The 17,717-nt window shown below is 41.5% G+C and overlaps 1 protein-coding gene across 3 annotated transcripts in view; it reads left to right on the top strand.

Annotated features, from left to right (window-relative positions):
- The window catches only part of LOC124802713 (ATP-dependent DNA helicase DDM1-like), a 138,251-nt gene that overhangs the window by 84,665 nt on the left and 35,869 nt on the right, over nucleotides 1–17,717 (top strand). For all 3 annotated transcript variants that reach the window (XM_047263677.1, XM_047263678.1, XM_047263676.1), the window contains 2 exons: nucleotides 8,616–8,847; nucleotides 16,144–16,380. In XM_047263677.1, coding sequence (XP_047119633.1) covers nucleotides 8,616–8,847; nucleotides 16,144–16,380 — 469 coding nt within the window. The remainder of the gene's footprint in view (nucleotides 1–8,615; nucleotides 8,848–16,143; nucleotides 16,381–17,717) is intronic.

Below are 17,717 nucleotides of genomic sequence, written 5' to 3'. Positions count from 1 at the left end.
ATACTGACCTGAAAACTTTACAGTGTCATCTGACTCGCCCTCTTTTGTTCCCATCATACATCACAGTGAGCATTAACAACACTGTAACATGAAACATACAAGTATGCCAGTGGCTTCTGTTTAGACTTTTACTGTATCCTGCAGAAATGAATACTATTGTTGAGTATTTGCCCAATCTCAAAGTCGACTCAATTCAGTCTAAAAGTGGGTTCAGGCAAACTACAGTTTTAAACGAGGCAGATGTCCCTAAAGAGCCAAAGTACACGGTATGCATCCCCATGGTTGGCAACACGACATAATTTGCCATCCGCTTGCTATCCTCTCCCTGCACTCCTCTATTGTCAGCCAAGTTTGTATCACTGTACCCCTCCAACTCTTCCATAGTGCCGTGCTTGGGCAACTGTGGAACACAGACTGCAATATCTTCTATGATGAGAGTCATATGTAACAACAGCAAGTAATACATTAACAGAAGATTACAATCTTAATTCTGTCTGATTCTCGAACTTCCACTCATCCCATGATCTGATGTGTGTTGATACTATCATCACCATGACGGGTCTTGCTGCTGTTATCCTCATAAAAATTACACTCAGTTTAACATGAAGGATTTCATTTGTTAGACATTTCATTCTGGATTAATTTTCCATCTTGTTACATCTGAATGTCACCAACATATTCTAAAGCTGATTAAAAGCTGTTCACACAACCTAGCCCTGCCATTTTGAATTCTTCAAAATAAATGTGCATGTGACTTCAATATCCAAAGCTTCGGCTGTAAGTGAAAGACGACTCCTGTATACTATAGTAAACGATGTAAAAGCATCATCTTATAATCAGGTAAATATGTTACTTCGAGTTTCATTGTGGTACACTGTAATACTCAAGACGTATTTTTATACATGTGATAATGAAAGTTGCATCCTTCTTTAATAAACAGTGTTAGGGTTAAAGTTTATTTTGTCAGCATGACCTTGTCGTTCTCTGATCCCAAAAAAGATCACAAAGCAGAAGCATGCAGCAAATCACTTACTTACTGCAGGAGAGGTGTAAGAGGGATACGCTTAAAACTCCCTACTTGTGGAGATTCAGAATTTCCATTACACTGTCCAAAAGAAATCCAATTTTGGCGTGTGAGCGAATTGTGTGAATCTCTATAATGTGGGCAGTACGGCTAGATGTAGCATCAGTGCAAAGAAAAAAAAAGTAACCACCTCAGGCTTATCTGACTCCTCCTCAGAACTGCCGTGTCAGAACGGGTCAGAGACTGGTGAATTTGATAGTTGGTATACCCATTCCTGTAACAGAGAAATGATAAAATTTGTCATTGGTATATCCATCTCAGTACGTAGTATTCCCAACACATTAGTTGGTAATAAAACATACGGAACAACTGTTGTTGTTGTTGTTGTTGTTGTTGTTGTTGTTGCGGTCTTCAGTCCTGAGACTGGTTTGATGCAGCTCTCCATGCTACTCTATCCTGTGCAATCTTCTTCATCTCCCAGTACCTACTGCAACCTACATCCTTCTGAATCTGCTTAGTGTATTCATCTCGTGGTCTACCTCTACGATTTTTACCCTCCACACTGCCCTCCAATGCTAAATTTGTGATCCCTTGATGCCTCAGAATGTGTTCTACCTTCCAATACCTTCTTCTAGTAAAGTTGTGCCGCAAATTCCTCTTCTCCCCAATTCCATTCAGTACCTCCTCATTAGTTACATGATCTACCCATCTAATCTTCAGCATTCTTCTGTAGCACCACATTTCAAAAGCTTCTATTCTCTTCTTGTCTAAGACAGTTATCGTCTATATTTCACTTCCATACATGGCTACACTCCATACAAATACTTTCAGAAACGACTTCCTGACACTTAAATCTATACTCGATGTTAACAAATTTCTCTTCTTCAGAAACGCTTTCCTTGCCATTGCCAGTCTACATTTTATATCCTCTCTACTTCGACCATCATCAGTTATTTTACTCCCCAAATAGCAAAACTCCTTTACTACTTTAAGTGTCTCATTTCCTAATCTAATTCCCTCAGCATCACCCGATATAATTTGACTACATTCCATTATCCTCGTTTTGCTTTTGTTGATGTTCATCTTATATCCTTCTTTTAAGACACTGTCCATTCCGTTCAACTGCTCTTCCAAGTCCTTTGCTGTCTCTGACAGAATTACAATGTCATCGGCGAACCTCAAAGTTTTTACTTCTTCTCCATGAATTTTAATACCTACTCCGAATTTTTCTTTGGTTTCCTTTACTGCTTGTTCAACATACAGATTGAATAACATCGTGGAGAGGCTACAACCCTGTCTCACTCCCTTCCCAACCACTGCTTCCCTTTCATGCCCCTCGACTCTTATAACTGCCATCTGGTTTTTGTACAAATTGTAAATAGCCTTTCGCTCCCTGTATTTTACCCCTGCCACCTTCAGAATTTGAAAGAGAGTATTCCAGTCAACATTGTCAAAAGCTTTCTCTAAGTCTACAAATGCTAGAAACGTAGGTTTGCCTTTCCTTAATCTTTCTTCTAAGATAAGTCATAAGGTCAGTATTGCCTCACGTGTTCCAGTGTTTCTACGGAATCCAAACAGATCTTCCCCGAGGTTGGCTTCTACTAGTTTTTCCATTCATCTGTAAAGAATTCGTGTTAGTATTTTGCAGCTGTGACTTATTAAGCTGATAGTTCGGTAATTTTCACATCTGTCAACACCTGCTTTCTTTGGGACTGGAATTATTATATTCTTCTTGAAGTCTGAGGGTATTTCGCCTGTTTCATACATCTTGCTCACCAGATGGTAGAGTTTTGTCAGGACTGTCTCTCCCACGGCCGTCAGTAGTTCCAATGGAATATTGTCTACTCCGGGGGCCTTGTTTCGACTCAGGTCTTTCAGTGCTCTGTCAAACTCTTCACGCAGTATCGTATCTCCCATTTCATCTTCATCTACATCCTCTTCCATTTCCATAATATTGTCCTCAAGTACATCGCCCTTGTATAGACCCTCTATATACTCCTTCCACCTTTCTGCTTTCCCTTCTTTGCTTAGAACTGGGTTTCCATCTGAGCTCTTGATATTCGTACAAGTCGTTCTCTTATCTCCAAAGGTCTCTTTAATTTTCCTGTAGGCGGTATCTATCTTACCCCTAGTGAGATAGGCCTCTACATCCTTACATTTGTCCTCTACATCCTTACATTTGTCCTCTAGCCATCCCTGCTTAGCCATTTTGCACTTCCTGTCGATCTCATTTTTGAGACGTTTGTATTCCTTTTTGCCTGTTTCACTTACTGCGTTTTTATATTTTCTCCTTTCATCAATTAAATTCAATATTTCTTCTGTTACCCAAGGATTTCTACTAGCCCTCATCTTTTTACCTACTTGATCCTCTGCTGCCTTCACTACTTCAACCCTTAAAGCTACCCATTCTTCTTCTACTGTATTTATTTCCCCCATTCCTGTCAATTGCTCCCTTATGCTCTCCCTGAATCTCTGTACAACCTCTGGTTCTTTTAGTTTATCCAGGTCCCATCTCCTTAAATTTCCACCTTTTTGCAGTTTCTTCAGTTTTAATCTGCAGGTCATAACCAATAGATTGTGGTCAGAGTCCACATCTGCCCCTGGAAATATCTTACAATTTAAAACCTGGTTCCTAAATCTCTGTCTTACCATTGTATAATCTATCTGATACCTTTTAGTATCTCCAGGGTTCTTCCATGTATACAACCTTCTTTCATGATTCTTAAACCAAGTGTTAGTTATGATTATGTTGTGCTCTGTGCAAAATTCTACCAGGCGGCTTCCTCTTTCATTTCTGTCCCCCAATCCATATTCACCTACTATGTTTCCTTCTCTCCCTTTTCCTACACTCGAATTCCAGTCACCCATGACTATTAAATTTTCGTCTCCCTTCACAATCTGAATAATTTCTTTTATTTCATCATACATTTCTTCAATTTCTTCGTCATCTGCAGAGCTAGTTGGCATATAAACTTGAACTACTGTAGTAGGTGTGGGCTTCGTATCCATCTTGGCCACAATAATGCGTTCACTATGCTGTTTGTAGTAGCTTACCAGCATTCCTATTTTCCTATTCATTATTAAACCTACTCCTGCATTACCCCTATTTGATTTTGTGTTTATAACCCTGTAGTCACCTGACCAGAAGTCTTGTTCCTCCTGCCACCGAACTTCACTAATTCCCACTATATCTAACTTCAACCTATCCATTTCCCTTTTTAAATTTTCTAACCTACCTGCCCGATTAAGGGATCTGATATTTCACGCTCCGATCCGTAGAATGCCAGTTTTCTTTCTCCTGATAACGACATCCTCTTGAGTAGTCCCCGCCCGGAGATCCGAATGGGGGACTATTTTACCTCCGGAATATTTTACCCAAGAGGACGCCATCATCATGTAATCATACAGTAAAGCTGCATGCCCTCGCGAAAAATTACGGCTGTAGTTTCCCCTTGCTTTCAGCCGTTCGCAGTACCAGCACAGCAAGGCCGTTTTGGTTAATGTTACAAGGCCAGATCAGTCAATCATCTAGACTGTTGCCCCTGCAACTACTGAAAAGGCTGCTGCTCCTCTTCAGGAACCACATGTTTGTCTGGCCTCTCAACAGATACCCCTCCGTTGTGGTTGTACCTACGGTACGGCCATCTGTATCGCTGAGGCACGCAAGCCTCCCCACCAACGGCAAGGTCCATGGTTCATGGGGGCGGAACAACTGTAATGGCTTAAATCTCCAACGTTTGAGACTGTCGTGAAAGATAACATTGAAATTAAAACTGCAGAAGTATTCATTAAATAAAACACAAAGTATAACCTCATTGAAGCCGAAGGTCCTGCCCTACATCTGCTTAAGGAACAGCAAAAGTTAAAAACCAGAATTTGAATAGCAAAATACAAAGGTTGAATGAGGACGACATGTCATCTGAAGGTGCTGGCCAAAGTGACAGCAAGTTCAGCGAAGTCCGCAGGATGCCCCACTACTATGGGAACACTTGGTCCATCACTGCAGTGAGTAGGGGTGGTGGGTGTTTTCTGCAAAAGTAAAATGCGAGTGCTCTGGCCCCTTTTGACGTCAGTGTGGGTCCCCATTTTGACATCAGTGTTTGCTGTTAAAATATTGTGCATATCTACCATGGTGAGCCATTCATTCTCCCGAGAAGTTTTTTGCATTTAATCAGCTTGTTAGTAATCGGACAGCTTCTGTTATATACATACATCTTGTTTTATACATACCTTTTTTTTAGTACATTTGTGTCATTGAACAGATTTAAATGATTATGCCCCAATATCCTTGGTGTCAAACTGTTCTAAAATTGTGGAACTCATTAGTGATTGTGTATTATATTTTTTTAACAAAAATTGCATCTATTAGAATCAACATGAATTCCACAAAGAGCAGTCTTGTGAAACTCTAGACACTCTTCTTGTCCATGACATCAGTAATAATAATAATAATAATAGGTAATATTGGCCACATGAATGCTGTGTTAGTTGACTTTTCAAAAGGCTTCGGTGCAGTTCTGTGCTGTCATCTGTGATACAATTTTACGAACCAAGTTCAGCCTTGGACTCGGAACCTCTTAGCAGGTAGAATGAAATGTGTAGTCTTAATCGAGTGAAATCCTTGATGTAAAAATGATTTCAAGAGTGCAACAGGGGATTGTTACAGTGTTGTTACTGATTGCGATATACAGGGTGATTCAAAAAGAATACCACAACTTTAAAAATGTGTATTTAATGAAAGAAACATAATATAACCTTCTGTTATACATCATTACAAAGAGTATTTAAAAAGGTTTTTTTTTTTTTTTCACTCAAAAACAAGTTCAGAGATGTTCAATATGGCCCCCTCCAGACACTCGAGCAATATCAACCCGATACTCCAACTCGTTCCACGCTCTGTGTAGCATATCAGGCGTAACAGTTTGGATAGCTGCTGTTATTTCTCGTTTCAAATCATCAATGGTGGCTGGGAGAGGTGGCCGAAACACCATATCCTTAACATACCCCCATAAGAAAAAATCGCGGGGGGTAAGATCAGGGCTTCTTGGAGGCCAGTGATGAAGTGCTCTGTCACGGGCTGCCTGGCGGCCGATCCATCGCCTCGGGTAGTTGACGTTCAGGTTTCATAACTAACCTTTTTCGTAGGACTCTCCATACAGTTGATTGTGGAATTTGCCGCTCTCTGCTAGCTCTGCGAGTCGATTTTCCTGGGCTGCGAACAAATGCTTGCTGGATGCGTGCTACATTTTCATCACTCGTTCTCGGCCGTCCAGAACTTTTCCCTTTGCACAAACACCCATTCTCTGTAAACTGTTTATACCAACGTTTAATACACCACCTATCAGGAGGTTTAACACCATACTTCGTTCGAAATGCACGCTGAACAACTGTCGTCGATTCACTTCTGCCGTACTCAATAACACAAAAAGCTTTCTGTTGAGCGGTCGCCATCTTAGCATCAACTGACGCTGATGCCTAGTCAACAGCGCCTCAAGCGAATGAACAAATGTACAACTAAATGAAACTTTATAGCTCCCTTAATTCGCCGACAGATAGTGCTTAGCTCTGCCTTTTGTCGTTGCAGAGTTTTAAATTCCTAAAGTTGTGGTATTATTTTTGAATCACCCTGTATATAAATGAATTGCTGGATAACATGGGCAGCCAATGAAACGATTTACTCGTTATGCTCCAGTGTATAGAGAAGTTCCAGTGCGAGAAAATTATAGAGATATGCAGGAAGTCCTGTGGAGAATCAACACCATGGGCTGTGACGGACAGTTAACTCTCGACATACGGAAATTTAAGGTATTGATCATAAATACGTGGGAAGACAATATTGTTTGATTATGGTATTTGAGATCCATCACTAGAAACAGTAAAACCTGCTAAATATCTGAGTTACTGCCTGATACGCTAGACTGAGATTTGTTGGAAGAATCTTAAGGAAATGTAATGTGTTCATGAAGGAAGTATCTTGCAAACTTTCGTTCAAAAGGTTATTGAGAATTACTCGTCAGTATGTGAGCCTTGCCAGGTAGGACTAGCATGAAAAGTGGGAGAATGATGCATTTCATTAAGAGCTCATGTAGTATGCACAATAGGATAATTACACTGCACTGGCATATGTTACAAGAGAGGTGGTGTGCATCATATGGAGATTTTCTGTTAAATTTCTAGAAGTGTTACGTTCCAAAAAGAGTCAATGTCCTGACACACATCTCGTGTGAAATGACCAAACTGGTAAAATCAGATTTGGACTCATACCAGGGGTTACTTACAGTTGTTCTTCGCTGACGATTGAAGCTAGAAATGGGGAAAAAGTTAGCAGTACTTGAAGTAGCCCTCACTGCACACATGTTGAAAGGTGGTTTGTGAAGTATACACACAGATGCAGTAATTATAAACTGCTTGGAAAATGTTTTTCACGGCCATAATGACTTGCATTGTTTAGTTGTCTATCAAATCACTGTGTAATGTGGAACGGAGGTAAAAGTAAGCCTGAATTGTCGTAGTCAGTACAGTTTGGTGGAGCATACTGTGTCTCCATACGTGAACAAGGTGATGTGGCTTGTATAAGGTTTGCATCCCAAGCTTAGGCCTTGCACACATCATCACTTTACACCAAAAGGGGTCATTTATCATGGAAGCTGCCAGGCCTGCAATCTAAAACACAATCAGATGACCACTACCTACAAATTATGTCTTGTAGGTAGTCTGAACAGAGTGCAATAGAACTGGGTACTGCATACATGGAAGCAACTTGGAAGGCTGTGTTGACTCATAGTATGCAGTTCTCTCTCTCTCTCTCTCTCTCTCTCTCTCTCTCTCTCTCCGCATATCAACTTGGCTTCTTTAAGTTTCCACTACAGATGGCAGCAAAAGCCCACCACCACCACATGGTGTCTGAATAAGGCAGGCAAGAAAACATCTAGAATTGAGCTAGGGCCAGTGGTGCCTGGTTATCTTCATTGGCAAGTGCAAAATTTGTCGGATGATCACTGTAGAAAAATATGGAGTGTCCAGGTTCCAGTGCATGTGTCAGGCCTGCAGTACTTCAGGTTCAGTGCAGAGGGAGTCAGTCGTATTGTGGTCCAGCACCGAGTACAGATGTTAGTGTGCCCATCACTATTGAGAGTAAGGTAAAAACCTGGCTTTCACATTTGATTTGAATGTGCCAGAAAATTAAATGTAGAAGCAAATTACCTGCTGAATCAAAAAGTAAGTCACAGAGGAATGTAACATTAAAGATCAGGGATTTTACACCATTCCATTGTGGTTTTCTCCCTATAGTATGATCATGAGTCACATTGATGTTTTCTGTGTTCTTTACTGTAGACAATTATTGTAGTTTTTATTTTCTGTGTCAATGACATTGCATCAATATGAATGCTTTGGAGAAGAATGTTTTAACTATTGTAGTAGGGAGTGTCTTGGAGCAACCGTAATAGTGTGTTCCACATCAAATGGACCTTAGTATAGTCTCTCTTTTCTAGATCAGTCATTTTTTGATGCCATATGTTGTGGTTGTTGCATGCTGATGTTATAATCTAAACAGTTTACTACTTTTCTGAATTTGAGGTGCTTTTTTCAGTTCAGATAGTGAGGGCAATTCCCGAACTTTGGCTGAAAGCTACGGGTACACAGTAGAACTGACACCTCTCAACATGGGGATGCAATTACGCAAGATATCCAATCATCCCTACCTTGTTAGGATGCCAGTTTCCAATGGCTGCATGGTTGTCACTGATGATTTGGTAACCAGCTCTGGAAAATTTATGGTGCTAAAGGCATTACTCCCTCGCTTCAAGCAAGGAGGACACAAGGTCAGAAACTAAATAAAAACCTGTTCTTATAGGTGGTCTGGATTTTTATTGTTTCGTTTTGTTCTGCAATTTTCATGGTAAAAAATGAAAAGGTCCATCCTAAAATTGTCACCTGAATCCACTCCCTCCATCCGCTAACACTATTTTGCATTCCCACCTTTTACATGTCCCCTAAATGCCAGAAACCCAAATCCACTGGTGTCCCTCCTGGTCACCCCACCGTGGCTGGTTACAATGCTTCCCCAGAAAAATCCTCTACCTTTATAGACTGCCGACTCAGACTAATTGCCTGCAGTCTTCCTTTTAACATCCAAGACCCTCCACCAGCTCTTCATGTTTACTCTCCCATTATTACTGGATTTCGTAACTGTCCCTATGCATTCTGCCTAATAGGACACAAACATCCATCATGCCCGTGGCTTTTGTGCGTTCTCCAGGTACAAAACCCAACAACTTCTTCCTAATCCTCTGGCCAACGACATCTTCTCCTTTGCATGTAAAGTTAGTTCTTTGCTGGCTAAAGTTACTGAAAAATCTGTAGATCTGTTATGATTACCCAAATTTCATTGTCCTATGTCAACCTGTTTATGGGCTATCCAGAGGAATCCTTTGTATCAATTTGTCACCTAAACCCCCTTTTCCTGAGAGCTGCATCTCCCTCCATCGTTCGTGCTTTCCATTATATCCTCACCCTTCCTTACTTCATACATCTAATCACCTACTGTGTTTGTGTGAGTGGTTACCTTTCCTCATCTTAATTTATTATATCAGTCCCAGAATTTCCATTATTTTAAAATTGAAGATTGTTTAGTTTTAATAGCAGTGGAGCTTTAGTAACAACTGTAATTTTCAGATTGTCTTATTTTTAATTGTTCACACGTTCCTTTTGGCTATGCCTTTGCAACTTGCTCTTCATCTCCTTCAGTTCTTGGAAAGATATCTTTCATACTCTTGTGAACATAACCCTCATATCTTCTCTACCTGATTTTCTTTTTATCTATAATTCACTACCTTCCTTAAGTTTGTGATATTTCTCACATATTAGTATTAGTTTCTACTTTCCTTCCTCCTGATTGAGGTGCCAGAGTGGATAAGACACTGGACACACATTTAAGACAATAGAGGCTCAAATACCCATTTTAAATTTTAGGTTCTCTGTGGTTTCTCCGATTTCAATATGGTGAATATTTACTTGAATGATTCCTTTCAGAAATACATGACCAGTTTCCTTCGCCAACTATTAGAAATAAAAATTATGTTTTGTCTCTAATGGCCTCATCATTGGCTGGACTTCTTACATTTTCTCCGTCAGTTTTTCTGTGTTAATGATTTCGCCACTTATCCTGATATCGTTTTCTGTTGTAGTCTACAAGGCTGTTTTTGTACTGGATTTCATATAACACTATTTTCCCCACAGAGAGATCATCCATCTAGTGTGTTAATGGTATACTCAGTGTTCCAAAGGCTTGTGATAAAAAAGCCCATTAGATGTATTAGCAGCCATAAAGAAACAGCAAATAAAATATTACAAGTGAACGTCAAAAAATAGAAACTGTGTTCAGGAGAGTTCTAGGATGCCAGGGTTATTAAGCGTGGCTGTGGTGATAAAGCAACATATGCAACCAAGAAGAGACCAGTTGGTGAACAGAAATAGGAGAGAAGTATATATTTGCCAAAACGATCTATCGTAGTAGATTAAACGCTAAATTTTGTTTTGTTATAAGCGATCCTTTGCTACAATCCAGATGTTATAATTCAGCAAAACCATCTTTTTTATAGTGGGTTATTAAAAATATTGTTCCAACAGTACAAAGTTAATATTTATTTTTAAATAAAGTGGTTAAAAACAAATATTAACTGTGTGTGCCACATCTAAGTGCCATAGAGCCATGTTAAGGGGTAAATTGTGTTCAGGGGGGGTGTAACAGGGAGGAGGGGGAACATGTGGGGCAGAAGTGTGAGGGAAGATAGGTCGCCGGATCGTTCCTGTGCAGTCCATTCCCTCAAAAGCCAAGCAGGCGTTGCCCACTCTGTCTGCTCCATTACATCACAAGAAAAAACTACAGGGTGTTTCAGAAAATTATACGGGCTTTCCACAGTGCACCTCATGACTCACTTGGGATGCAGTATGCAGATGTGCCCAGGGATTGTTTACTGTGCACAAAAAGCCTTAACAGATTCATTTGTTAGATATTTCTTAACAGTACATGGAATGCACATATGAGTTACTAATAACACTAACACTGGTAATGCATATATACAGAATCAACTAATCACTCTGCACACTACTCTACACTGCTGGAGCAGAAATTGATTCGTAGGCATTCTGTGCGGCAGCTGTAGTATTCTTCCAGAAAATGCAAATTCCAATACTGTGAGTGCTGCTCCACCTTTTTTATGTGAGTGGACAAAATAACTTCACTGAGCTCCTGTTTATATAGTGGAGTTATTTTCAGTTCATTAAGTGAGTATTTATTTGCAGTTATTAAGAGAGCTAGTATATAAAAAACTCAACACCTGTAGCTACTGACTGTCTACCACACCGAAAGCCTTTTCAAGTGTAACATGCTGTCAATGTGTGTTAGACAATGTTGAATTCACTGTCTCCGCAATTACTGTGTGGGATACTTTTCTCAGCATGAGGGGTATCAAATCCATCACCCCAGCCTCGGCCTTTTTAAAATCTGAGGTGGCCCGGAGGCTTAAATTGTCTCCCCCTTCAACGAGAGTAGATCATCTAGGAATTCTAGAACTTTAGGTGTTTTAGCATAATTTGAGCACGGCTTTACAGCAGATTACTGTTATTGACTGAACATGATCAGTTCCATTCCATCAGACAATGGAAACTCCAGTTTGGAATATCAACAATATAAGGAAGATAGATCACTACTTACTGTAAAGAAGACATGTTAAGTTGGAGACGAACAATGAAAAGGCACTTTACACATTGGCTTGCGGTCACAGCTTTTGTCAGTAAAGGGGGATGTACATACATTCATTGACACAAACGAGCATACCTCATGTGCACATGATCGACGTCCCCTGCAACTTGGAGTGGAATAAAAGTGTCATGTAGAATGGAGGAGCAGTCTGTAGGGGGGGGTGGGGGGTGGGAGGGGGGGAAGGGGAAGGGATAGCAGGGTATGATTGGGGGAGAGAGGAGTGCTGTTTGGCAGAGTGTACAGAGACTAGACTGCCAACAGGGCAGTGACGAAAAGCTTGAAAGGAGAGAAGCAAAAAAAAGGGGGAAAGATGGGCAGGTGGGTTGGCAGAGGGCAGAAGATGAGGTGATAAGACAGGGGGGATGGAGAATGTGGGTTCAGTTGGTTACTGTAGGTTGTGGCTGGGATAATTTTGGGAGCAAAGAATGTGTTGTAAAAGTAACTCCAATCTTAACAGTTCAGAAAAGCTGATGTGGGAGGGGAAGATCCAGGTGGCTCGGGTAGTGAAGCCCAGTCCCTCATTCTGTTTCTTAAATTCTACCTAACCATGGAATGAGCCCCTACAGCAGAACCCTTTCTCTTGATCCCATCCCTCCTTTCACAGTGACATTTGTGTTCTGCCAGTCCCTGGCCCTCAAAGGCCTGGTGCTGCAAAAACATATCTCCATGGCACAGGCATCCCAGAACCGCCTCTGCTCCCTCTGCAAGATACCAGTACTGTGCAATCCCTACTACATACATCACATCCTCTGAAACTAAATCACTTGTTCTCCAGCATTTGGAGGAGCATTCTGGACACAACCTCTGTAAGTAATCCAACCTGCTGACATCCTACTGCCACCTTGGGGCACCACTATCATACCCACAGTGTTCCTCCTCGTCAACCCCTCATAGCACCCAAACCCTGCCTAGCTGACCTTCTGAACTTGCCACATTACACCAAAACTCCATACAAACACTCCACCAAATTGAGAGCCAAAACATTCCCATAAAACTGTTGATAAATCCTCAGCTCCACAGAAGTTTCCATCCTATCCAAAGGCCTCACCTTTAGTCCTGCATCCACATTTAACCATGATGGACCTGTCAAAGACCTAGTGTCCTCCTGATCCTTGCAGTGGAAACACTTCCTTCCATTTCATACTACCATCCAACAGTGATCCTCCTGTCTCTTCCCCTCCCACCTAAACACCTGCTGATCACCTTCCAGAAATTTCTTATTTCCAACTTAGCCTCACCATCCTTCCACAGGTCCCTTTCTCAGAACATCAGCCTTTCAGCAGAAGAAAAAATAGCCCCCATCCACAACCTCAAAACATATCCTCACCTAATAATCATCCTACCTTCAGACTAAGGATGCACCACTGTTGTTATGACTTGCAGTGATTACTTGGCGGAGGGCCTCTGTTAATGACCTGACTGTTGCCATAGTGATCCCATCCCAGAAGTCCAAAATAACCTCCAATCCCTGCTTAAAGCCTTAGGCCCTTGCCAGAACCTCTCTTCTGAATCCATTTTCCTCCTCATCCATATGATGCCCCACACACCAACCTTCTGCATGCTCCCAAAAATCCACAAACCCAGCAATCCTGGACAAACCATTGTAGCTGGTTATTGTGCCCCCACTGAAAGAATTTCAGCCCTCATTGACCAGCAACTCCAACCAAATGTCTGTAATTAGCCTCCGACATCAAAAATACCGACCATTTCCTTCAATGACTCTCTACCACCCTCACCCCTTTCTGGATCCCTACTCATCACTGTTGAAAACCACCTTCGTATACACCGACATACCTCATACCCATGGTCTTACTGCTATTGAACACTACCTTTCCCAAAGTCCTTCAGACTGCAAACCCACTATCTCATTCCTCATACACCTTATTAACTTTATCCTAACCTGCAACTACTTCTCCTTTGAAGGAATGTTACACAAATGAACTGTGGCACAGCCATGGGCACCTTCCTATACCAGCCTCTTTTTGAGGCATCTAGAGGAGACCTTCGTAGCCTCCCAAAATGTCAAGTCCCTTGTCTGGTTCAGGTTCATTGATATTATCTTCATGATGTGAACTCAGGCCCAAGACGCTGTCTTCATTCCTTCACAACCTCAACACCTCTCCCATCTGCTTCACATGGTCCTACTCAACCTAGCGTCCCACCTTCCTAGATGTCGAGCACCTTCTCTCTAATGGCTCTATCCACACCTCTGCCCGCACTAAACCCACCAACCAGCACCAGTACCTGAATTTCAACATCTGTCATCCCTTTCATGCGAAAAAATCCCTGCCACACAGCCGGGCCTGGGACAGCGTATCTGCAGTGACAAAAACTCTCTTGCCCAGCATGCTGAGGGCCTCACCAAGGCCTTAATAAAGAGGCACTATCTCCAGACAGATCTCCTGTGTCATTTTCTGTCACACCCCCAACCCTCAGACCAGCTACAAAGGAGAGGCCCCCTTCATCACCCAGTAGCACCCTGGACTGGAACAACTGAAATACATCCTTCGCCAGGGCTTTGTGTACCTATCATCATACCCTGCAGTGAGGGATATTGTACTCCAGATACTCCCCACCCCTTCTGAAGTGGTATCCCATCACACACCCCACCTCCACAACATCCCTATGCCACTCCCAGTCTCAACCCCTCGTCACAGGGGTCATATCCCTGTGGCCGATCCAGGTACAAGTCCTGTTCAATCCACCCAGCACTTCCTGTTCTTCTCCTTTCACAGGCTATCATGACTCATCAGGGGCCAGGCCATCTGTGAAAGGAGCCATGTTATACACAAGTTCTGCAGTGACCATTGCACTGCCTTTTATATTGGTATGGCTACCAACCACCTGTTCACCAGGATGAATGTCCACTGCCAAACTGTGGCCAAGAGCAAAGTAGACCACCGTGTGAAACAAAATGCAGCTGGAAAAAAGATATTTAATTTCAATGGCTGCTTTACTACCGGAGTAATGTGGATCTTAACCGCTACCTTCAGCTTTTCTGAACTGCACAACTGTGAGTTATCCTTAAAACACGTTCTCCGCTCCCAAAATTATCCCAGCCTCAGCCTACAGTAACCTACTGTCCACACACCCTCCACCCAGCAGTTTTAATCCCTGCACACTTCACCAGACAGTGCTTTCCTCTCCCCCACCCGTATCCCGCTCACCCCCAACCCCACCCCCTCTCTCCATATTGCTGTTTCCGTTGTATGTGAAGGTTGCAGTCCGGTCCTAGCTGCTGGTGGTGGCGGTCATGTATGCATGAGGTGTGCTTGCTTGCATGTATGTATGAACGTACGTGTGTGTGTGTGTGTGTGTGTGTGTGTGTGTGTGTGGGCGGGCGCGCGCGCGCGCACATGACATGTGAAAATGATTCAATTCAGAAATATCTTCAGAGTATTTAGAACAGAAACCATAAATGAAGTAACTTTACAGGTACAGTTAGCAAAATTTCAATCCACCTATTTAGCCTTGAAAGTGGAAATTTCTCAAAATCTGTAACCATCGGTGCTAACCAAGCTCCGGTACTAATGTAAATGGGCAATAAGAAACATACTTATCATTTTGGCTCTGTACTGTCGCAGTTTCTTAGCATTTTTAATAGTTTAGTAAAACTGAAAAACCATGATCGGTGAGTTACCCTTCTTCTCTCCTATTAGCATGACATGACATATGAATGTGCGCATCTCCCATCTATGTTATCTTGCAGATCAGATCTGTGCTGCTGCCCCCCCCCCCCCCCCTTTCATACACATACACATTGTGACAAACAAATGACAGGATATAATTGTCAGCATTGAAGAATGGTGAAGCTGCGACTACTGAGAAGGGTTGCATGAACTAGTGGAAATGCATAACATTTTGGTGGTTCACAATAGCACAATCTTGTGCACAAAATTCGTAGCATTGGCTGTTGTCTTATTTTATGTATAAAATGTTATTTTATTTTTACTTATGTTTCAAAGTTTAGTATCCACTCTACTGTTTCCGTAATAGTTATGTCCAGAGGAAGATACGCCTACAGCTGAAAGGGCGCAATCATCAGCATAGTTATTACCAAGTAAATACAAGGGCTGGCAGAGATAATTCTAAAGGAAAATATGCTTTCCTGCAAATTTATCCTCCTCCTTTTTCATATCTTGGCCTGGACTATTTCAAAGGAATAGCTAATAAAATTAGGGTAATATTTTCAATTTCTTCTTTTTTTGTTCTTCCTTTTGACTGCCATCCACTAGTGTGATGCTGCCATCTGTTCTCTATTTTCACCTTATTTATTAATAATCATTTTTATCAAAATGATAGTTGTTACTGAGTACTATACAGCTTGATTGCAGACGAGTATGCTTATTTTCAGGTCCTGATATTTTCAACTTTCAAAAAAGTATTGGATCTTCTGGAAGTACTACTTGAATCCCTGGGTTACAGCTACTGTCGCCTCGACGGAGCGTCTAGTCTTGATGAACGAACTGAAAATGTTAATGAATTTTGCAACCAGGAAAATATATTTGCATTTTTGATCTCGACAAGAGCAGGAGGATTGGGATTAAATCTTGTTGCTGCAGATACGGTCATCATATTTGACAGTGACTGGGTGTGTATTGTTTTCCTTTTGATTTATGATTACCATTTGTGAAATTTAACAAAAAAAGTTAAATAAAAGGTGATTATGCATTACACTTGTTAAAAATATAATATTAAAGCCTTGGGTAATTGGTAATTCTGAGGGAATGTCTACTCCAGACACCTTTTACCATTTAAAGGTTAGTGCTCTGTCAAATTTTTCTTTCATTTCCGTATATATCCCATCTCATTTTCATCTGCTTCCTCTTCTCTTTCTATCGTACTGCCTTCAAATTTGATTCCCTCTTATAAATCCTCTGCATATTCCTTCCACTTTTCGGCCTTCCCTTCTTAGCTTTAGAACAGACTTTCCATCTGTGCTCCCATCTGTCGCACACGTCTCTCTTTTCTTCAATGTTTTCTTAAATCTTCCTTTGGCAACATCCGTACTTCTATAGTCGTGTGTTTCTACAATCTTGCATTTCTTCTTTAGCCATTCTCACTTTCCCATTTTGCATTGTATTTTGATTTCATTTCTTAGACATCCATATTGCATTATGCCGGTTACATTTGCTGCATTTTTGTTTATTCTGTTTTCAGCAATTAAAGTCAGTATTTAGTGTGTTGCCCAATAATTTCTGGTGGGCCTTGGCTTTTTGCCTGTCTGATTGGACTGGTGACCAAGCAGTTTGGTCCCTTCTCCCCTCCCACCCCCCCCCCCCTCCCACCCCCTTAAATCAACCAACCTGTTTGATCCTCTCTTGGCTTCACTACTCAATTTCTCAAATCTACCCATTTACCTTCCATTGTATTCTTTTACCATCATGCAGTCAATCATTTGCAATGCTTCGTTCAGAGAAAATTTGAGTCTTGTAACAAACAAATACCCCTCTCATACGGTTATAGCTGGTGGGGACTTCAACCTTCCCTCGATATGTTGGCAAAAATACTTGTTCAAACCGGTGGTAGGCAGAAAACATCTTCCGAGATTGTCCTAAATGCTTTCTCCGAAAATTATTTCGAGCAGTTAGTCCACGAACCCACGCGAATTGTAAATGGTTGCGAAAACACACTTGACCTCTTAGCCACAAACAATCCATAGCTGATAGAGAGCATCATGACTGATACAGGGATTAGTGATCACAAGGTCGTTGTAGCTAGGCTCAATACCGTTTCTTCCAAATCCACCAGAAACAAACGCAAAATAATTTTATTTAAAAAAGTTGATAAAGTGTCACTAGAAGCCTTACCGTCTAGTAAGGTCATCCGAAGACCAGTATCAGTTGCAAAGCGATTTAGAAAAGATTGCTGTATGGTGTGGCAGGTGGCAGTTGATGCTAAATAACAAAACGTGTGAGGTGATCCACA

Source organism: Schistocerca piceifrons, chromosome 6 (genome assembly GCF_021461385.2).
Source record: "Schistocerca piceifrons isolate TAMUIC-IGC-003096 chromosome 6, iqSchPice1.1, whole genome shotgun sequence".
In the NCBI taxonomy this organism is placed as follows: Eukaryota; Metazoa; Arthropoda; class Insecta; order Orthoptera; family Acrididae; genus Schistocerca; species Schistocerca piceifrons.
Note: the sequence above shows the minus strand (reverse complement) of the source record. Positions and strands in the feature narration are given on the sequence as shown.